The following is a 21,453-nucleotide window of genomic DNA, read 5'->3' as shown; positions in this document are numbered from 1 at the left end:
CTGCATCAAATAGTACACTTTGGATACAGTCCAATGAATATTCTATTAACCCCCCCACCACTTTTTCATCTCGTAAAAAAATGTATATACTTTAAATCTTAAAACTTCAGACGGGTTAGAACCAGATTTTGATCTCTATTTTAACTCAGGAAATCCACATTCTTCAAGCAAAGAAGTCCAACTTCCATGAGATGGAGCAGGAGCGAGAAGAAGCCATTCACAGACTACAGGTGAATACATATCTGCAGTAACAATAACACACCGCCATCACAACCTTTCTCATTATTAACTGATCAGCCTTCATTCAGTGTAGTCCACTTTTAAAATCCTGCTTCCTATGATCCAGATAGATCTTATGTTAATAGATTTTCCAAATGTTCTTTGAGATAACTGTAGAATGAATGCATTTGGACTAAAATGAAGGTGACCTCTAAAACCACTGCGTAAGAAATCTCAGATGTGATTTATCGGCAGTCCCTAGCTGGTCTCGACAGTCTGCAGCTCTTGTTCCTATCCTGTTTACAACCTGATTGCAGAGTGTATGACACTGATTCTCTCAGGAGCTTGAGATGAGGAACGTAGAGCTGGAGCGGAGAGTCCAGAGCGCCGAGCAAAGCCTCGCCTCCACGCTGGAGGACCGCGACCGCACAGAAAACGAGATCCAGAGGGTCATCCAGATCCTGGACGTCAAGATCTTCGACCTCAACGATCTCCGACAGGGTCTAGTCAAACTGCTGGAGAAGTAAAGCCTGAAGAGTGACCTTCTGAATCACCTGCAGGAGCTGAGGAGAAGGAACGTGAGCATCCAGAGCTCAGCCTCAGCCTCTGAAAAGTAATGAGGGCAAGTCAACCAGGAGGCACCCATTTCAGCATGTAGTGTAGCTATGCTTTCAGCTAGAGAACAGAAGAGGCTACGACGTGCTACGTTGTGTTTTTATATATATATATATATAATTTTCTTTGCTGTTTTGTTTTGTTTTGTTTTTTTCTTGATTTTTCAGTCTGCACTCGGTGGCAGTTTCCATTAACAAATTAGCAATAATTCAGTCTCAGTTTAAGTCAATGTTAAGTTAATAACGACTGGGGGGAAAGCACTATTTTTGATACAGTGTGTGGAGCATGGCCGTAGTAGGATTTATAGAGCCAGACTAGAAATAATATTAAGTTGCATTTGCATTATATTAAGTCATAGATATAAACTTATTACAGGTGGTAGAATAAAGAATTGTCACTCTTTTAGAAGCCTTTCTTAAATAAATGGCACAACAAATGGCTGTCTATAGATGAGCACAAATAGGGGATACTTTATCTGCTTTAATACGTTTTGAGATTCAGATTTATTTGAACTCAGTGTGTGAATGTACCATTTGGATGCAGTTTCTTTACTCAGCAGAAATGCAGTGCTGGAGCTGGACACTCCCGTAAAACCAAAGACCAGTGGAACGGTCACCAGTCCACAGGGGCAGCACTGCACGGTGCAATCCCGTTTGTTTGGGGAATATTTTGTTATAGCAGCGATGATACTGTGTGTAAGTGGGGCTGTGGAACCAACAATGTCATTAATTCTCAAAATGTAATAACTCAGTAACATATTAATAGACTAAGGTAACTTGATGTTTTACATAGATTTATTAAATTTGACATAATTAGAATACAATGGATTCCTGGAAACGTAGTAATGTGCTCTTAAAATGATAAATGTAATAAATTCCTTAAGTTATCAAGTCAGGAACTGTATAAAATCTTCAGACAATTACATTATTGGTTCTACAGTGATGCAGAAGATATCAAGCTGCATTTGTAGAAATTTAAGTAGGAAATGCACAATACTTTTTTATTTCCTGATAGGTTCCTGTATGTTAAGATAAGTAAAGGTTAAGAACCATTTTCACTAATTCAGGAATGCAAGCTTTGGCTGGGACAGGTCTCATTTTGCAGTGACTTGCTTTTGCAGTTAGATAATAGGGCTTCAAGCATTATGATGTCATAGACGTGTGTGACCAAGGTTGTGTATCGATTGTAGCTTCAGAACCATGCTTTATGTATCTATTAATGTGAACTGTATGTGATGGTGAATTGGCTTTAAAATGTGGAGTAATACGTTCTGTTCCAGTGTTAGAGGGCCGGGCACCAAAGCATACAAAATCAAGTCTTAAAAGGAAGTAAATCATAAATTGCAGGTTTTAAGTAATGCCTGCGTTTAACAATCGTCTGCCACGTCAGTAGCTGTATGGAGTTAGCGATCAACTTAGAACAGTTGTCAGCATCATAAAGACTTTTTCTCTGCTTTGTTGACCAATGTTGTACTTGTAAGGCCTTAATTAAGCACAGGCATAGAAGGTGCAGGTGCACATTTCAACAGTGTAGCATGTTTTTCAGACTGTGGCCTGGGATTCAGAGCCAAGTGGAATTGTTTCTTTAGCACACTGTGCACTATAAACAAAAAGCATCCAGAGAAATATGAAATTAGACTGGTATATACATTATTTTCCACTTTTATGTCGTTTTACACTTAAGCAGTAAATCTGCTCTGGCCTTGAATATTATCAGTTAACACCTAAGGTCTCAGTTTCTACACTGAACATGTGCAGTTTCCATTAATAAAAAAATAAATAAACAAAAACTGACTTGTGAAATTCTTCCATGTGGTCAGGGGGAAAAAAGCAAACATACAGAAGTGAAAATTCCTTTAACATTTTATTGTTAATAAACAATCCCCTCCACTAAACAAACATCTCGAAGCGCATTAGTGCTACAGTTTACTTCAGCTTCTTCTTGGGGCGCAGGTTGTTGGTGTGTCCGCACTTCTTCTTACGACAGTTCACGGCACGAGGGTGAAGACGTGCATAACACCTGAAACAAAAAAGAGCAGTCAATTGAAGTTTCCACACAGAAAGGAAAAGTCTAAAGAATGTTTTGTAGCAATTAAATAAAACTGCTCGTCTTACACCTATTTAAATGATAACCGTACATCCCCCTACAGAGAAACAAGCAGCAATGTGGTACATTTTGTAAATTCTAATGAACTTATTTCAAATTTAATGTGTTCTGGGCACAAAAAGTCCTCAATACTGTGTAATAAATAAATAAATTGAAAGAATTCTACAGAAATTCAAGATATAAACCCAGGGGGGTGCTTACTTGCGGCAGATCATCTTCTCACAGTTGTATTTCTGAGCCAGCTGCCTGAGGGAAGGCTCGATGATACCTCCTCTCAGACGCAGCACCAGGTGGAGAGTGGACTCTAAAATGAGCCAAAAAATAAATAAATAAGAGTCAGCAGAGTAACCGCATACTGATACCAGAACATCATTCTCTGCCTAAAATCTCACTGTGACAAAAGTTGTTTCTTACAATTAGCATCAACCAGATTCAACAATCAGCTGGTTCTTTGTAGCACAGTTTATAATCAAGGCCTCAAAATTCACTTAGCACCCAATAACGTGGACTGAGATTCCGGATCAGAGGTGGTGAATAAAGTATGAAAGTTAATTTTAAAGAAGTAACCTCTAGGAGTACAGTTTGTATCCACAAAGTTACAGATTTCCGTACAAATAAACCCACCTTTCTGAATGTTGTAATCTGAAAGTGTGCGACCATCCTCCAGCTGTTTGCCAGCGAAGATCAGACGCTGTTGGTCAGGGGGGATACCTGAAGGAGGTAACAATACCACATTAAAACAAAGCAATACAATAAAATATTTAAAAAAAGATTGATCAAAAAACAATTCTCTCACCTTCTTTGTCCTGAATCTTGGCCTTCACATTTTCGATGGTGTCGCTGGGCTCCACCTCGAGGGTGATGGTCTTCCCAGTCAATGTTTTCACAAAGATCTGCATTTTGCTGCAGGGAAATATGAGAATATGATTTATTCCTACGAACAAACTGTTGCAGTGGTATGGGATTTTAAACAGTTGGGTGGTGTGAAACTATAGCTCCAACCGCTACTGTATACAGTTGAGCATGTTAAACATCCTGGCTCCAGTGTACAAATCTGAAAACCACTGCATTTCTGTTGGACCTCTAACCTGGAAGATGGATTCAAATGGTCGTTCTTTACAATTAGTACAATTTAGATGAAAGGAATCTTCGTTAAAAATAGCGTGCTTTCCTAAATAAAAGCTGGTTAAAAGTTCAAAATTTGAGGGCTTCAGTCTACTTCAGAAAACCTATTTGGATTTATCATCCCTTGTTCGGTTTAAATGTAGTTTTTCTCTTGATTTCAGAAAAAAATAAGCTTTTCTTAATTTTTTAAAATTATTATTAAATCAATTCTATTTTGAGCTGTAAATCATGCTCATGTTTAATTTATTGGTACATTTCATGTCACTGAAACAGAGACTTAACAGAAATAATTAACACAATCCAAACATCAGCTCCTTAAGATGAAAACTGAAAGCTTAGCTTCCATCAGAATTAAATCTGAAAAACCTTATATTCCTACAGATTTAAGTTGATTAAAGGTGTTCAAATAAAAAAAAAAAGTTATTTGAGTTTGTGCTCAATGCTGACAGTTAGATACAACGTATTAAATGGTGTATCTAAGTGGTCTATTAATGTCTTCCAGAACCACACGAAACTTGGCTGTTAATGAGTGTGTGTTTCGGTGACGGTTAAAGCGCAAATTAACAGTATTAATTATATTTGTCGTTAGCAAGCTGCTAACACATGGCGTGTGAGGAGAGCGCTCGGTTACCGCAGATTTTCCTCGGCCCCGAAATAAAACTAACTCCACACAGATTCCAAAGACCCGGACAGAACGACCACAGATGTGTTTAATGACCTATGCGCTACCGAATAACTGTCAAAAACGCGCTGTAAAAGGTATATTTTCTGCTATTTTCTGGAGTTAATTTCTCACCCACCCCGTCGTTGCTGGCCTCGGCGGAAAAAGACCGACAGCTTCACTCTGCCTCAGTCTTCCCTCCTCTTCCGCCGCCGGAGCCCGGGGTACTGCCCTCTGCTGTCGTGGAGTAACAGCAGCCATAAACACTACAGACTGGTTTCTTGATAGCAGTACATATGAGTGAAAAATGTGCCTTTCTGCTAAAGGACCACAGTATCTTAAGTTTTCAAAACTGGAGCTAAAAAGATGAATGATCCCTCCAGTGAAAACCAAGTTTTATTTTGTTAACATATTTGTGTGCTGTTTTAAAATCAGAGGTCATTTCACAAGCAGAATAAGCAGTCAACATTATGTCTGAGCATAAACTTGCAGTTTCCCAAAGACAGCCTTAATGGGCAAATTTAGACTGCTAAGGTTTCTTACCTCATAAACCAGAGGAACCAATCCTGTCAATTCATGGGGCTGGGCTTTTTAACAGCAGGAGAATGGCAGACGTTTGGGTGAAGATTGAGGTGGGAAGTAATTGCATCTACTTGAGTACTAAATAAAAGCCAAGGAATAAAGTTACAGTCATATGTAAGGCATTAGTGTAATCGTCATTATTATTTATTTTATTGAAAGGAATAATAAATAAAGGAATAACAACCACAGAGTGCAGAACACCAGAGCGGTCCTCACTAAATAAACAGGTGCTCTCTTGTTTTAGACTTCTTCATCACTAATGTATGCAGTATTTGGGATTGTGTAAATAATGAAGCAGAAAATGCAACCAACTTCTAAGACTGTACTTTGCAGTTCTTTGGAAACCTGGAAAGTCTGATTATCAAAGCGGATTCAATAAAGAAAGACAAAAGGAATTTAATATTAAGTTACACTCCTGTGTAATTATTATAAGTAAAGCTTTTTACAAAATTCTAATTTTCTAAACTTCTTCCTAAACTTTGAAAATGAATTGTGATCATCTCTTGCAGCTAAAAATTGATTGAGACCGTGGGGAAACCCACACAGACACGGTGAGAACACACCACACTGTACACGGACAGAGCACCCACTTGCCCAGTAACCTGGAGCTGTAGTGCTGCACCTCAGTGAGATTTAACAATGAAATAATTTTATAATCTTGATTTCTTGGTGATTTCCGTGCGCCATCTTCTGTCCGAAGGTAAACATTGCATGTTAGGAGACGTTTCATTTTTATAGCTGCTTTTACAATTAACGCGCGTCTTTGTCGATTATGGGTGTCTTTTATTAATATAAAAAAAAGAACGGAAGAACACGATTCAGGAAAAAGGGCTACCGTCCCTGGGTGGGCTCGAACCACCAACCTTTCGGTTAACAGCCGAACGCGCTAACCGATTGCGCCACAGAGACATGGAAACAAACGGGAGTATGTTTCACTCTTCACGCTAATTGCACCTATCAAAGTGACCGTTAGAGTGCAGTATAGCACTTTCCTGTAAAAGTCTTGGACATTTAATGTATCCAAATGTTTGTGGATAGCAGTTAATCCAATCTTTTTTCGAAATAGCTAGTTATTTCCGTTTGCTGAAGTAATATCGTCTGTTGTCTGGGGAAGATATTTGACCAGGTGCTGGAACAGCTCTGAAAGGATTTGGCATTGAGAAATGAGAACATTTAATGATGTTGAATAAGTTCTTGACCAGCTTCAACTCACCCTAATGGAACAGAATGGGGTTCCAATACAAAACTACTTCATTTTTTTCAGTACGTACGAATCTATAAATATGCAACTAGTCCTTCCCGGTGTCTCACCTCTCCACTGTTTGAGCCCTGCCTTCAATAAATTCATAGGATTGGTTGCTTTGGTTTGAAATAAGCAGCACTGGCTGTCTGAATTCGTCTGAGACTGTCCTTGGAACACTGCAGTCTCAAAGCGAAAATTCTCACCTATTTATTTCTATCTAGTTTATAACGCATGACATGTTAACACGGTTTAACACTTCATTAATCATATGAAAAAAACGTATTGTGACGTCCTGTTGATTGTGAACTCAGAGCCCACATGTGGTTTTTGGGCACAAGGCAGTAACACACCCTGGATGGAGCAGCAGTCCATTACAGGCCTCTAAAAAAACCTTTACTACTGATGGTTTGTTTCTTTTAGTGAAGGACATTCAGAGGGTGCTGTTTCAAATATTTTATATTACAAATAAAATATATAGATAGCCACACATGTAGCAGAGAAGTGATATGTACAAAGAAAAAATAATTCATGAAGACTCCTAACCTTATAAGCAAATATATTAAATATTAAAGAAGTCAGACTTCTTGTGTATTTCACATTGTTCGGTTATAATAGTGCCTCCTAATCTTGCATAATACAGATGTTTGTACAAGCAGTAGCCATGTTACACAGCTGCAAAACATGATCTATGGGCTGCAACTCATTTTTACCTAGAACAATGTCTTGCATAAGATAATGGCTCTTGTAGAACAGTAACTTCAATGAGTGCGTAAACATGCACAAGATAATCTGATAAAAAAAATCAGACATTGGCATTTATCCGTTCCACTTTACCGACACTTCAGTAATCTCATAAACTGCAAATTCAGTTTGTAAAATCAAATTCTATTTGATTCTTTCGTTAATCAGATTTCTTCTAAATATGGGATGTGCACCATTACATGCTGCTTACAAATCTCAGAACTCTGATTTATATCTCTTGCTAGATTTTGTATTAACAATTAAGTGTTTTATTTATCCAATTCTGGGTTTGCACATGTGCTGAAAACCAGTTTACTGAGCTAAATTCCAGGTTTATCATATTCCTTGAAATTCAATAAGTGCTTTGATCCAATCTAATAATTTGTGGCATGTTGTCTTCAAGTCAACAATAATCAGATAACTGCCAAAATCCGATAATGAAGTTATCACTATTGTGCATGTAAACCCAGTCAATGTCTTCTTATAATGAGATCTGAAAAAGCATTTGACAATGTTTAAGTGAAGCCTTAGTTACACTTTGTCTCTTTCTTTCTCGTGAACAGGTGCTATCTGCTTTTGGGCATTCTGCTGCACACGTTAGCTCTCTGACTGGCAAGGTTGTTAAGAACACAGCTAGAGGTCATCATGGCCAGTTTGGAATCTAGGACAACTTTTCTCTTCTTCCAGGATGTCTGGTCCTCTTCCTCCTCTCCATCATCCTCAGCTTCATCTTCTGCCTCGCTTTCATCATCACTGCGCTCATCCTTGTCCAGCTGCCAGTGAAGAGGTTGAAAATCAGAGTGAAAATATGTTTCTAAAGCTGAAATTGAATATTTTTTCTTACTTTTAATTTGGCTTTATTACAAATTCCATTATCAACAGGTACTCTACAGTCATCATTTTAAATTCTCTTCTGATGCTTGTTTTTTTTTTTTTTTCAAAATAACTTACATTAAATGAAGGTACTGTAAGGTAGAAGAATTTCCCAGCAGTATGGGCACAATTTATATTGAGTGTATGAGCACAATAAAGTACGACCAACACCTCTACGGCCTATACACCACTTTTGGACACTGTTACACACCTTTCCCAGGAAGAGGAACTTGTAGATCATACGCAGTATGAGCCAGGCCCAGAATATATGCAAGGCTTGTAAAATCAGCAGCAGAACATTAAAAAAGTAATAACCCATGAAGGGTTCAAACACCTCCATTGACAACACCAGAGTGGTGTAGATTATCCTAAAGAGAGAAAATTAGACATTTTTATAAATTAATCCAAACTACTGTAAATCGACAATGAATTATTCATAAAAATCTTCAGTAATAACGACATATGTACACATATGCACACTGAATGAAAAGGACAGTGTCAAAAGACATTAATTTAGAATGTTTGAAAATTATGCACTTTTAATAAACCAAAAAATATTAAACATATTTAAATAGTAAAGAAAAGTGTGAGCTCATGTACAGGCTAGTGCCATTTAAAGTGTTTAAACATGTATCAGTATCAAATGTTTGAGGATAAACGAGATAGAAGTATTACTTGCTAGGAAACACAGCAAGGCGGGTGACCAGAAACACCACAGCAAACACTACAAACAGCGAGTCACAAGTCTTCTTCCAGCTTGCATAGTTGAACATCTTTGCAGACTGTGAAGAGCCACAAAATGGTTTTGCTAAATTGTATAAATGGTATTTCTCAATGTTATGGAATACACAGGGATCAACCTTTAACAGGACAATTCACAACAGTAAATGTGGTGATCCTGAGCTACTGGAAATTCCTACCTCCAACAGGAAGTCTGAGGAGTCATGGACAAGCATCACCAGAGTGCCAACCCGGATATAGTTTGCACAGTACGAGAACCCAAGCAGAAATATAGTCGCAATGTGATGGATTATCTGCTCTTTGAAATCCTAGAATGGGCATCATTAAGGAAAATGTGTTAGGTGTGTTATAAGCAGTCATTTAAAATATCATCTAATACTTAATCAGTTAAATATCTAATATCAAATAGATATTAATAAATAAATTAAAGTTGATTTGTGTGCTGTGACTGAGTACTAAAAGCAGGGAGCTTACTTTTCTCTTGACATCTACTGAGACACAGAGCAGCAGGGACCAGTAGAAGCCCAGCTCTATCATGTAATACCAATAGTGGACTTTTTCAATAGGCTATGGGCAAAGAGAGAAATACAAAGTTTAGGTTACACAGTACAAACCCCTTAATTAGTATGATCTTCATTAGCTTGACTTCAAAAATATACTTTGTTTGGGATTTCTGTAAATAACAAGTGTCAGAATGAAATTTGAAAAGGAAATTCAGCACCAGTGATGTAAACCAAGATAAACACGTGAAAGTGTTAGGTGAAGACTAAAAGGACAAGTATCATGACATGTTTCACATGCACATGTGTGACTGCACTATTTCTCTCAGTATGTGAGATGTTATCAATTTGTATACAGTCATCCCTGGAATTTGCATGAACAAAATAATTTTTTTCGTAGGGAGGTGTCGGTTGATTCAGATATTCAATATTTCTCATGTACATGACATTTATAAAACGTTGAAATACATTGTCCTGGATTAGCAATAAACAGAAATATAACATTTATTTGTAGGGACTTGCAAATTAAATTAAATGAAAATCACAAATAACAAATACAGATATAGCTGTGTGTACGTTTGTACGGCAGCGTGCAGCTGTGTTTTTGTGACAGGCAAGTGCACCTGCAGTGGATATCCTCTCCAGCATTCTCTCTGGTCCCAGAACCAAGGTGTCTAAGAGGCAGAAGAGAAAGAATGTGATCAAATAATCACCAAGAAGATGGACAAATCACAGTGACAGCTGTAAGAAACAGAGTTTCCTAGGAGCTTGTTAGGGTACAAAAAATAGTACTTAAAAAATGTCACACTTGTAGCTATCACAGGTTTGGATATTTTTGCTAGATTTAAGTCAGTTAGTTCTAAACCATTGCTTTCAAGGTTGAGCCTCAAAACCATTGGTCATCATTGGTTATCTGTACTGCACATATTTTAGTTTTTGCTCTGCAACTACAAGGCTTAAGTTGCATTGTAACAAGTAATGCAAGGTTGTAGTCACATTGTGCAAACTGCATGTTTATAATATCCCACACTTGTCTCAGACAGGGTTCTCCATTATAAAAGTGAATTGAGATTGCTTAAATCCACACTTTGATGGAAGTTTGTGATTATTTATCTAATTTCTTTTAAAACTAGTACAGCATCAAGGAAGTTGCCCCTGAAACAAGTCTTAAGAAACACTGAAAAGCTTACCTTGATAAGAGATGCAAGTCCGGCAGTGAACGATATTAGGTAAAAGACAAATCTCCAGCTATAAAACAAAACAAAACAAAACAAAACAAAAAAGCCATATTAATTCTACACCAAGTAGCCATGACCTTGAAAAGTTTGGTTGTTCATTTTTGGCACTGATGATATTGAGAATACAGGAACAAGCAATGAAACGTTTACCCTACAAATCAGCATCATAAAAAGTGCATGTCTAATGCTGAATTTAGACTCAAGAGCCATTGTACACAGTTGAAGGTTTTACATGAGGAAGGGTGGGAGAAGTAGCAGACAGAACCAAAATTAATAATGTATTTATTTTATGAAGTAGCCAACAGTCTGTGAAGTAAGGCTTTTGCTGTAATGCAAATGCAGTGTAAATCATATGCAAATCATCTCAAACAAGCTTACTTTCAGCTATTTACTATTTAACTTTTAAATACTGAATGATATACGATAAAAATAGACACACTACATTTTCAGTATTTTCAGCCACTTTTAGCAGCACTCAGCCACAGTTATTTATGTTTTTATTCGCCAAAACTGTATTTTAAATGTTACATTTATAAAAATCACATTTACAGCACCTTAAATTGATACATTTAATTTTGGTGTTCATCATCATTATCATCATCTTCTTTTCCGCTTTTCCATTTCAGGGTCGCGGTAATTTTGGTGTTGTATATATTTAATATAGATTTTCACCAAACAATTATTTCATGTTAGTATGTCTAAGCTATTCAGAGTGAGTTGTCGAACTCACAGTAAACTCACCTTGCCTCACAGAACTTCTTTGTGTTGCTGGGTCTGTCCTGGTTCCTGCGATGACGAAACCAGACCTCTACTTGTTTTTGGGTTAGTCCACTCTGTTTGACCAGACTGCTGACCTCACTCTGAATTATACAGTCAAGACAAATAAAGAAAGTTTAGTTTACACAAGGTTACTTTTCTCTCTAAGTTTGAAAATTCCCTTTGTAATAATCAAATACACAGTGTAGGTACCATGCTTGTTGTGACAGTTAAAAACAAGGAAAATATTACACAGTGAAAAGGGAAATAGCCACACATCCCTCCTCAGAAACATGACAGGTCACGCACGAGGAAGTATTGGTCGTTTTGCAGATCCTGTGATATGCACAACACATACCGTGACACAAAAAAACAAAACAAAACAAAAAACAAAACAGACCAAAGTGCAATTCAGAAGTGGCCTCAGTTTAACTAGTGTGAATGAAGATATGGTTGATCTACGGGGGCAAATTATTATTTGAAGCTTAGAGTAGCAAAACTACCAAAGTAAATCTGAGACAATTCTGAGCTCACAGTAAAACACAGTGATTTTTAAAGGGCTTATTTGCATACTGCAACCTCTTGTGCTATCCGTTACAGAACCTATTTAAGCTCTATTAGGATGAATTTAGTTTATGCTGGAAGCTGGTGTAATTTAATTGTACCACAGAATGTCAGTAATTTTAAACATGGATTCACACTGGGTATCTTGATGTAAATGACATAGTTTGGTGTGGCTACACGATTTACGCCGTTACATCAGAGAACACATGCATAATATGTTAATAACCTATGTGGTGTGCTACTGTGTGGCACACCACATTGGGAGTAGCACAGTGGGAATACTACTTGTTTTAATTTGAGATTTTATTTGTTTATTACAGTAACACAACATAAAAACCATAACAATCAATGTGTGACACTGAAGAGAAGTTTTATGTGTTATTCTCTATTTAAACGAGCATAACCGTTTTATGATTCACTCATGAAAGATGCTTTCACTTCAAGCAACATGGTATGTTTATTGTAAAGAATTCACAAAAAAAATTAAAGGTTTTTACATGTTTTCTACTCTTTTTTAAAGTGAAGGCAAAAAGTAAATCAGCAGGCAAGTCCCATCGCTGAATTTAGGCTTAGATTTCTTATCACCTACGAATGACTCCTAAACATTACAAAAGTCCTACAGTAAAATAACAATATGCCATTTACCTAGGTAAAACTAATCCCATCTGAATAGGGCTTAAGATTTTATATGGATAATAAAGTAGAGCAAAGTTTGATAATGTTGTTGTTTCCTGGGTGACAAAAGCTTGCCTTAACTATCTGTAATTGGAGTGGAATTGGTGGAGCTGCTATTTTGGTTCAGACCAAAGTAAAATGCGAACTTGACTGTATCTATAATGCATAATTCAAAGCTGGACATGGCAAAACTTATATCTGGAGTAAAAACTTGGTCAAGCACAAAATACACCTAAAAGCTGAAGAACGTACTGTATTGATAGCATGAAAGCTCAGTCTCCTGGTGAGCATTAATGTGAAGAACTGACAACTTGTTCAGCCTGTTCTGATAAATATACCCTAGTAATCCAGTGTGGAGCAACACCTTCAGAAATGCAGAGTGTATTCTGTTGTTATCTGATTTTCATTGCATAGCGCAATATAGACAAGGAGATATTAATTTCCAACCAGTTGGTTTTAATTAATGGAATAATTTTAACAAATTAAATAAACAGCTCATGGAGAAGCCTGAAGATCTGAACATAAATGTTAAAATAGTTGAAGTTAGGTCTATTCAACATCATATTCCTATTAAAGGGATATTTCTGTTGTTTTGAAGTGGGTTTGTAAGAGGCACTTGTACTAGATTTTATGAATCCCTTGAGAGAAATTAAGTTGTCTGAGCTGCCAGGTGCTTTTAAAGACAGAGCTATAATACCTCAAATGATGGAAGAAATGTGCAAGTTCAGTGAAGTATGTTAATACTTTTTTAACGAGTCATAACACAAAGGCCAATAGAGGTAACAGTTCAATAATACCAACCAACACACACTGATGTATTTTTTGCTCATTTGAGCCTTTTACTAAACTAGGGAAACTTATTTTTAACTACCAATGCAATGGGACATTATTTAATGTACCTGTACATACCCTACATGCGCAGGTTTGATGTTGGGTTGTTATAAGCTGCTAATTCTGTGTTGGCAAACACTGCTTACACTGCATTATAAAGATGTTGCCTTTCTTGTACTTGAAGCCGAAGTGCTCCTCAAATATGGACAAGGGTTAATTTCTTTCCAGAGCAACTCAGAATTAGCCGTGTACTTGTACATGTAAATTGACTTGTCTGATTTGTGCCATGCTTCACATTATTCCCACCTCCCAGGAACCAGGAACCAACTTTTCAAAACCCTGTGGGTCCACAACAAACTGTAACTAATTGAATACAGCTCACTGAGAAATGATGGCGTAACCAAAACAGAAGGAACATGAATGTTTTCCAGGAAGAAGTAATGCAAAATTAAGGGGGCAACCCATTCTTTGTTTTTGAACAATACACCTTTTGTGTACTTGTGCATGCTGTGCTTTCCTTAAACTCACCTGTGCAGGATGTCTGCTGTGTTTGGTGTAAAAGGTCTCCAGGCTTGGAGCAGGTGAGACTGATAATCGTACTCTGTCTTTCACTCCTAACAGCCTACTTAGAGGGACAGCCAGAGTCCTAAATAATTAAAAAAGAAAAAACAGAGTATTGGCTATTATCTGTTTTTAGTGTACTAGTATTAGGCTATGTAATGTAAATGCAGTGTATAAAAATGTATTAATTCAAATGATGTACGAATGTAAGTATTTATAACTGATTTAAGGCTACACCAATACAAACTGTCTGGGCGGATAACAATAAACAATAAACAGCTTGCGATTATGACATGAAAACTGAATTTGTCTGTATGCTCTTTAAAACAAGTTTGCGTTATAATCTGCAGAGTACGTGCAGTGACAAAAGGGGACAAAGACTTGAAAGATTGTAGTATGGTGTGCCATCCAAATGACCACAAAAATTATGAAACTCCATGAGCTTGTGTTTGAAAAACATATGGAGCCGTCATGAAATAAATATTGGTAACACAAAAACACCTTTAGGAAATACACAAAGACACTGCTGGAGTGGACTGGCCACCCAAGAATCCAGACCTCAACATCTGAATGTATTTGGTATTGGATTGTGAGAACAAGAAAATGCACCCAACTCCTAATACAAAACTTAAGAGGTGTGAAAAATATCACTGCAGATTTCTCAGGAAAAAAAGTCTTTAGAAAAGAATGGAGTCTTCAATAATATTGGAGGGTTTTGTGTGTGTGTGTGTGTGTGTGTGTGTGCATGTGTGTACATTAATATTTTAATTAGACCCTGGGAATATGAGAAGGATCAAACATGGGTGAGAGGGACAAATTCATCAGCTGACACTTCTGTCCTCTCAGGTTACTATAGCCATCAGCAGTCATAGCATCACAGCAACAGTTATATCTTACATAAACACACACACACACACACAAGCACACAGACACGCTTACTGTACGCCTGCCTGCTGCTGTTTGTTGATTCAGTGTCCCTTCCCTCTTCCCTCTTCTCTCTCCCTCTCCTTGTCTCTCTTCCCCCCTGTAATCCCCTGAGCTCTGGCAGAATCACACGACCCGCAGACCCGCAGCTGCTCTTCACAAAGAGAACGGCTGCTGTTACACTGCAGCAGACGTCTAGCAGCCAAAGCCAAACAAAGAACTGATTTATTATGGTAATAAAATACCTATGTACAGTATTAGAAACACTATACTGGAACATATGAACAGGGGGTGATATTTTGAGGAAAATATTTAATTGCAGTTTTTCTCAACAGTATAGCAACTATGACTGAAATACAATTCTCTTCATAAATCCCTTAATCAGACTACCACATACCAGAACATAAAAACAGACTGCCCGTTTACGATCTCTGTCTTAGTCAATTTAAAGTATTTTAATATATTAAATATCTATCAACATGCACCAGTTTATCTACATAAAAGGAGTGCTATATAAACTAAGCCACAGAGATACAGGAGTATTATTCAGTTGCTAAACGTATTATCTAGTAACTGCAATACGTAACTCATTTTAACATAATCTATTTATTAGGCTGAAGGATGTGGTCTTTGCAGTTTAATTGATTAAATGCTTAAGGCTCCAAGATCTAGAGTTGTTTTAATCACTAATTGAAAACTCACACAAACATCCACCCATTGTGCTCACCAGGGGTTTAACACCTCGGGGAGCCTTTAATCCTCCAAACCCCTTGATGAAATCAAAACAGTTTTTTCTTGGCCTCATAAGTGAATAAACAATTTACATGAAATGTAGAATGTGACCGTGATTTTTTAAACATATACTTAATGTATTAAAAATGACACTGCTATAGTTTCTGAATACAGTCGGCTACTGTACATTTTCCCTCAAGATTCCTGTATTTGCAGTATATATCGCATTTGTGTCCTGATGTGCACTCTGGGTTAATTATGTATTACAACATGCATAGATGCAGGCAAATCTGAAAAAAGCTACTTAGCTCACTCCCAGCACCAAAAAGACTTTTTGATGCTTTGGTTGGAACACAAATCTGATCATTAAAATATTCAGAGAAAGACTGTTCAAAACAAACAGAAAACACATTCACAAAGTAATGTTTTACAAATGGCTTTAAAGATCAGTTAAAAATAAAATAATTATTAGCTGATCCACTGCATTTGAGGTACAGGGAAGGTGTGTCAATTGTATTTTTCTTTTCAGATTAATCCTTCAGACACAGCTTTAACTGAATGGAATCTTCTCAATACCAAGTGACCCAATGATCCCATAGTAAAATTGCTGTTACCTCTCAAAGGCCCAGCGCAGGGCAATAAAGCCAAAAGCCAGAGGCAAAGAGATGAGCAGGTGTCTGGGGAGTGGAGAGTCCTCCATCTGGGCCATTTCTATCCAAGTGATGCCTGGAGGAAGCCAGTACTCCTGCCTCCAGAGCCACTCGTCAAAGAGCTCCATACTGCAGCAGAAGAAAGATGTAAGTTAATCTATCAGTCAAAGCACATCCTGAGGTAAATGCTGGACTAAAATAGTTGATAGAATTCGTTTTCTAGGTTTATGATGTAAAAAACACAAAACCCTTGAACCCTTGGGTTCAAGTCCAATCTGGGTGGAGTTTCCATGTTCTCCCCGCATCTGTGTGGGTTTCCTCTGGGGTCTCCGGTTTCCTCCCATAGTCCAAAAAGCATGGAGGCTAGGTGAATTGGCTTCTCTAAAAAATGTCCTGGTGTGTGAAAGAATGAATGTCTGTATGTGTGTGTGAGTGAATGTGTGTTTGCCCAGATATGGATTGGCACTCTATCCTGGGTGAAACCCTAGTGCCCGATGCAGTCTTCCAGGTGGATGGTCGTTCCTGGTCGAGAGTACGCTGTGCGCGTTTGGCTGCCGCTTCTCGTCAGTGAGTGTGTGGATTGAGTGTTCTGAGCAGTGTGGATTGTAAAGCATCCTTGGGTGTCTAGAAAGGCGCTATATAAGTGTAACGATAGATAGATTAGATAGAATAGATAGATAGATAGATAGATAGATAGATAGATAGATAGTGTCAGAACTTCCCTGTTTGGATTATTTTGCAAATAGCACATGTTTTATTATATAACACTGGACCACTACACAGACATGGTGTGGTGTTCAAAGTAAAACAATTGAGTATCACTAGAAGGGCCCATTAATTGGGTATTTACTGATTAATGGCATAGAAAATGAAGATATAATTTGAGTGAAATGCCCTACCCTACAGTACAGACAGCAATTTTACTGCAATTTGTTTTTAGAAGAAATATGGTAGCTTGTATAGTACAGGACAGGACAGTATCCAGATCTAACTTATTTTGTGCATAGAGTTCTGTGTAAAAAGTCGGAGACCAGTTTAGTTTGTTCACTTTCATTTGGAAAAAAATGAAATTAATAAAAACTGAAAAATAGTGGTTGATGCTTCTGTGTAACTATGTGTTTACTGTTAAAATTGTATTCTCAACTTGAGGCTAAGGAATTAACAACACATATCTAATTAATTACATTTCAACATGGACTTAGTATGACATTAAAGAATAATGGTCTCTGTTATTACCCGGCATTGTAGCTTTAAGAGCAGAAATAAGCCCCCAGCATCATGAGAATAAATGAGGCTCCCGTTTGTGAAGGTTATGCTGGTTTCTAGCCTGAAGACGTTGGCGCCATTAGGATGTCGTTAACGCACACTGACGTAGCTTGTCAGTTTGCAGCGGCTTTTACCAATCTCCGCAGCAAAGATTCATCTCGTCCCATTTTCCTCATCTCTAAAATCGGTTATCTGTATTTAGAAATACGTACATACGACCCAGCAGTATATATTCACCTTCTCCAGTCTAGGCCCATCGTTTTTCATTCGTATTATCGACGGAGAAATATCAGCATCCAGTATTTACCTGCTGTTCTGGTAGCAACGGCCGTTTTTCGATGCCTCCTCCTCGGTGAATATGTTCTGAATAGTCGGAGGTGTGTTTTAAGGCTGGAAATTATCCGACTGTGTTTAGCGCGCCAGAAATAAAAGCGGATGATAACCCCTTTCTCTCAAACACCTGCCCTCCCCACAGATTTCCATACAGTCGTTTCTAGGAAAACGGGGTGAATCCACAGCGCATTTACCGTCCAGCGCTCGCTGTATGACTCACCAACCAGCGCCTGGAGTCGACTCCAAAAAGAATATTTTCTCTGACTCCTGGCATTCAGGAATTTCAGGAGTCGACTCTAAAGTTTTGGAATCGACTCACGATGCTGGGCGGGACATATTCATGAATAGTATAATTACTAATAGAAATTCAAGGTAAATATTCATTCATTCATTGTCTGTAACCGCTTATCCAGTTCAAGGTCGCGGTAGGGATAATAAAAACAGCAAATAAAAAAATATAACTGCCTTTACAATAAAATATTACAGTTGGAGGAGAATTAGCTAGACCATTAAGAAAATATAATGCATGGCAACTAACTGCGTAGGAACAATGATCAGAGCTTAAAGTCATGGGGACGAAGTTAATTCTCATACCTTACTTTCTGGACCAACATTCTCATTCCAACTTCATAGTAAGTTGTGGCTAAACATTACTAACATTAATAAAGACACCACAAGCAGGGCTACGTACATAATGAAAGCAATACTATTTATTTATTCTAGCTGTTTTGTGGGAATCAAATGTATTTTTTTAGTATTGACAGTTGGAATCGATACAATTGATTCACGACACTTGAAATCGGAGTGCACATTTTTCGAATCGAGTAGTGCAAGATGTGTGCGTCATTTGCGCGGGGAAATAGTTAACACAAAACTTGGATGTGTGCATTTTAATTGTTTACTGATTGTGAAATTCTCCCTTGGAGCATCTCTCACCCTCCCAGTGGGGTTGGTGTCCTGTTACCTCACTGGGTGTGCCATGATATGTGAATGAGAACAAGTTGCACACCTCAATCACGTGTTTTACAAGTTTAGCCAAAAGGTATCAGATAAAGCAGATAAACAATGCGTTATTACTCAGACGTATGCGGGACATGAGGAAAGTGCACATATGCTCACTCACTACGTGTTGTTCTGTGATGGTCTGACTGGAAACCATGAAAGTGTGAAGCCTGTTGTGCTTTTTGTGATTTCATGGATAAAATAGTAAAACTGAATTTGAAAAGTTAAAATGAATACAGTGATTTTTGATGTAAATTAGTGGGCACTACATCTGATTTATGTGCAGAAAAACAGTGTTTTATTTCACTGCCTTGGTAACCACTCTACACTAATTAATATGAGACATTATTTGCAAGATTCCTAAAACTTAAGCCTACTTCTGTAATCTGATTCCGTAACAGAATATTTTAAATGGTGACATTTTCACCTTGCCTATGAAAGACTGAGATAGTTTAGGGTTATGCCCTTTGATTCTGACCCATAGGGTTCTGACCCATCCAGCAGATACAGAAAATTGTTACTTTAGTTTTACTTTTAATTAATTGATTTGTAAATTACTTAATTACATTATGAATTATTAATACATCAATGATTTTGAAGTAACCTCAAGTCACTTCTGTATTTAGGAGTCTTTTTTTTTTTTACCTCAACCATCACTCATTGAACCCTTCCCTCCTGCAACCTGCAATCTCTGACTGTTCTTTCACACACACAAAAAAAGATTGGAATCCAGTTTCCTATTATTTGTCACAATCATATGTCGTCACTAGTTTGGTGTGTGCGTCCTAGTGTGTCCTATGTTATTAGATGAATGAAAGACAAGAGTGATAGTTTGTAATGCAGCGATAAGCAGCAGACAGTCTTCAGATAAAATCACACTTTCTCTCAACTCATCACACGGCTTTCATTCCTTCATGGATTCCTGACATTAAAACTGCCTTCATTAGGCTTGTCTTAATGTGTCTGGGTATGTTCACTATGGATCATGCTGTACAGCTGTGATACAGATGCATTTGCATATTTGTCTTCAACCATCCATCTATCTTTTGTCATTTATCGTGTTAAGATATTAACTCATTGCTTAGAAATTCAAGATTTAATCTTCTGCTCACAATTACAATTCATTGCTGGCTTATTTTTTATTATTTCCGCTAGAACACACAGCATGAATGTAACCTTCACCTGAGCCAGCCTTGTGTTTTCAACTTCCAAAATGTTAATCAGCTGCCCACTATTATATTCAGACATTTCCCACACACGTTAGCCAAATGGCTCTCAGCCAGTGGTCACAGCTAGGAGGTTAACACACTGTCCTGATTACCCAAATGTACTTGGAGCATCTGCGTGAACAGAAGAGAATGTATTAATCAGGTTGATTTAGAAAAACAAAAACAAACTGTTGTCTCAGACCAACAGTTTGTCCAAGTCTTAGCTTTGAATTACGTAAACCTGATTTTGGTCAGACTTTTGCTTTAAGCAGGAAGATTATTTTAAGATATCATATTTTAAGACATTGTCCTCAGGATGAAGACTGAATTGTGCCTGTCACACCATCCTACAAGATCTGTGTAATGCCCTGCAGGGTGTAGAGTAGTTTTACATAGCAGAGATGCACTCAGTGCTCAAGGCCTGTGTTTATTGTTCCTGTTAGCTGAGGCAGAAATCAGTGGAGTCTGGCTAATGACTGGCAGGAGAGGGCTTGTACATTCTGCCAGTTGGGCTTCATTGAAACTCACACGGGAAATTATTACATTGAGGTTATTCATCTTTGTTTTCTTTCCCTTGACAACCGAGGCCTTTGTTCCATGCAGTTCCATAACTGCATCTTTCAGTATGTAGCGCGATACTGCTGAACAACTAAGAAAAGCCAAATAGTTGTACTTTCTGTAAATTATATATCACGTTTTTTATGAACGTAACATTCTGTATTTTTAGAGGTTTCTCACACTTCCATTTCCATTGTCTGTTGCTTATGCAACTAAAGTTTCAGTCAATAAAGCTAATGTCCATGCTAATGCTAACGCTGCTAACAATTAATGAAAATATTTTGCCACTAAGCCTGACATAATGAAAATGACGTGATGCCGACTGGTGGCTTTTAGCTTCCATTCTAGGTTAGTACCTTTAGCATTTGTGGGATATTATTGTAAATTACTAATGCCTAGGCCAATTCTGTGGTTTTCTTTTTGAACAGGGATGACACCAGGGGCCCCTGCTCACCCACTCTGCGCCCAAAGGGGGACACTTTGTCACTGTGACCCTGAAGTGTATTAAGTGGATTTCTGTGAGTAATTTCCACCAGAAGAGGGGGCTAGCAGTCTTGATATCCATTTCCAAGGCACATTTCACACAGGAAACCGTACAACATGGAGTTGCTGCTCTTATTTAAAGGATTAGTTTAAGGAAATTATTTGAGAACCCATTCACCTGATCTGTTCTAGAACGTTATAGAGGACTATGATGCTTCCATTAAGCATTTTGGAGTGCTATTTTAGGAAGGAAAATCTTAGTTAGA

The 21,453-nt window shown here is 37.7% G+C and overlaps 3 protein-coding genes and 1 non-coding gene across 6 annotated transcripts in view; 1 reads left to right on the top strand and 3 right to left on the bottom strand.

Annotated features, from left to right (window-relative positions):
• Positions 1 to 2,646, top strand: part of LOC136678174 (homer protein homolog 3-like) — a 33,670-nt gene extending 31,024 nt beyond the window's left edge. Inside the window, exons 9-10 of the mRNA XM_066656102.1 lie at positions 150 to 230; positions 561 to 2,646. Of these exons, the coding sequence (XP_066512199.1) occupies positions 150 to 230; positions 561 to 746 (267 nt within the window). The 3' untranslated portion in view covers positions 747 to 2,646. The remainder of the gene's footprint in view (positions 1 to 149; positions 231 to 560) is intronic.
• A 38-nt stretch (positions 2,647 to 2,684) lies between these two features.
• Positions 2,685 to 4,916, bottom strand: LOC136678175 (ubiquitin-ribosomal protein eL40 fusion protein). Of its 3 annotated transcripts, none has more exons than XM_066656103.1 (5): positions 4,866 to 4,916; positions 3,737 to 3,843; positions 3,565 to 3,651; positions 3,142 to 3,244; positions 2,685 to 2,853 (listed from the first exon to the last, which is right to left on the bottom strand). In XM_066656103.1, exons 2-5 carry the CDS (start codon positions 3,837 to 3,839, stop codon positions 2,760 to 2,762), a joined length of 387 nt encoding a protein of 128 aa, XP_066512200.1. In that variant the 5' UTR covers positions 3,840 to 3,843; positions 4,866 to 4,916; the 3' UTR covers positions 2,685 to 2,759. The 3 variants fall into 3 exon arrangements, with proteins under 3 accessions (XP_066512200.1, XP_066512201.1, XP_066512202.1); XM_066656104.1 differs by having other exon boundaries at positions 4,862 to 4,882; XM_066656105.1 differs by lacking the exon at positions 4,866 to 4,916 and adding an exon at positions 4,697 to 4,717.
• A 1,227-nt stretch (positions 4,917 to 6,143) lies between these two features.
• On the bottom strand, positions 6,144 to 6,217 carry trnan-guu (transfer RNA asparagine (anticodon GUU)). Its single transcript has one exon. It is a non-coding gene; the product is annotated as a tRNA-Asn (tRNA).
• An 834-nt stretch (positions 6,218 to 7,051) lies between these two features.
• On the bottom strand, positions 7,052 to 18,124 carry LOC136678462 (ceramide synthase 2-like). The gene is made up of 11 exons (XM_066656515.1): positions 17,911 to 18,124; positions 16,302 to 16,466; positions 13,999 to 14,116; positions 11,386 to 11,504; positions 10,597 to 10,654; positions 10,030 to 10,080; positions 9,381 to 9,473; positions 9,086 to 9,214; positions 8,841 to 8,947; positions 8,377 to 8,533; positions 7,052 to 8,065 (listed from the first exon to the last, which is right to left on the bottom strand). Exons 2-11 carry the CDS (start codon positions 16,463 to 16,465, stop codon positions 7,859 to 7,861), a joined length of 1,203 nt encoding a protein of 400 aa, XP_066512612.1. The 5' UTR covers position 16,466; positions 17,911 to 18,124; the 3' UTR covers positions 7,052 to 7,858.
• Positions 18,125 to 21,453: the final 3,329 nt, after the last annotated feature.

The sequence above is a fragment of the Hoplias malabaricus genome, chromosome Y (assembly GCF_029633855.1).
Source record: "Hoplias malabaricus isolate fHopMal1 chromosome Y, fHopMal1.hap1, whole genome shotgun sequence".
NCBI classification, from domain to species: domain Eukaryota; kingdom Metazoa; phylum Chordata; class Actinopteri; order Characiformes; family Erythrinidae; genus Hoplias; species Hoplias malabaricus.
This window is presented reverse-complemented; position numbering and strand designations above follow the sequence as displayed.

Excerpts from the sequence above, each read along its gene's own strand:
- LOC136678462 (XM_066656515.1), bottom strand. The coding sequence starts at position 16,465 with ATGGAGCTCTTTGACGAGTGGCTCTGGAGGCAGGAGTACTGGCTTCCT. Across the intron at positions 14,117-16,301 it reads CTGCGCTGGGCCTTTGAGAG|GACTCTGGCTGTCCCTCTAA; the intron begins GTAACAGCAATT and ends TTAATTATTTAG. Across the intron at positions 10,655-11,385 it reads AAGAAGTTCTGTGAGGCAAG|CTGGAGATTTGTCTTTTACC; the intron begins GTGAGTTTACTG and ends TTTGTTTTATAG.
- LOC136678175 (XM_066656103.1), bottom strand. The coding sequence starts at position 3,839 with ATGCAGATCTTTGTGAAAACATTGACTGGGAAGACCATCACCCTCGAG. Across the intron at positions 3,245-3,564 it reads AGATTACAACATTCAGAAAG|AGTCCACTCTCCACCTGGTG; the intron begins GTGGGTTTATTT and ends GGCTCATTTTAG. Across the intron at positions 2,854-3,141 it reads GAGAAGATGATCTGCCGCAA|GTGTTATGCACGTCTTCACC; the intron begins GTAAGCACCCCC and ends TTTTTGTTTCAG.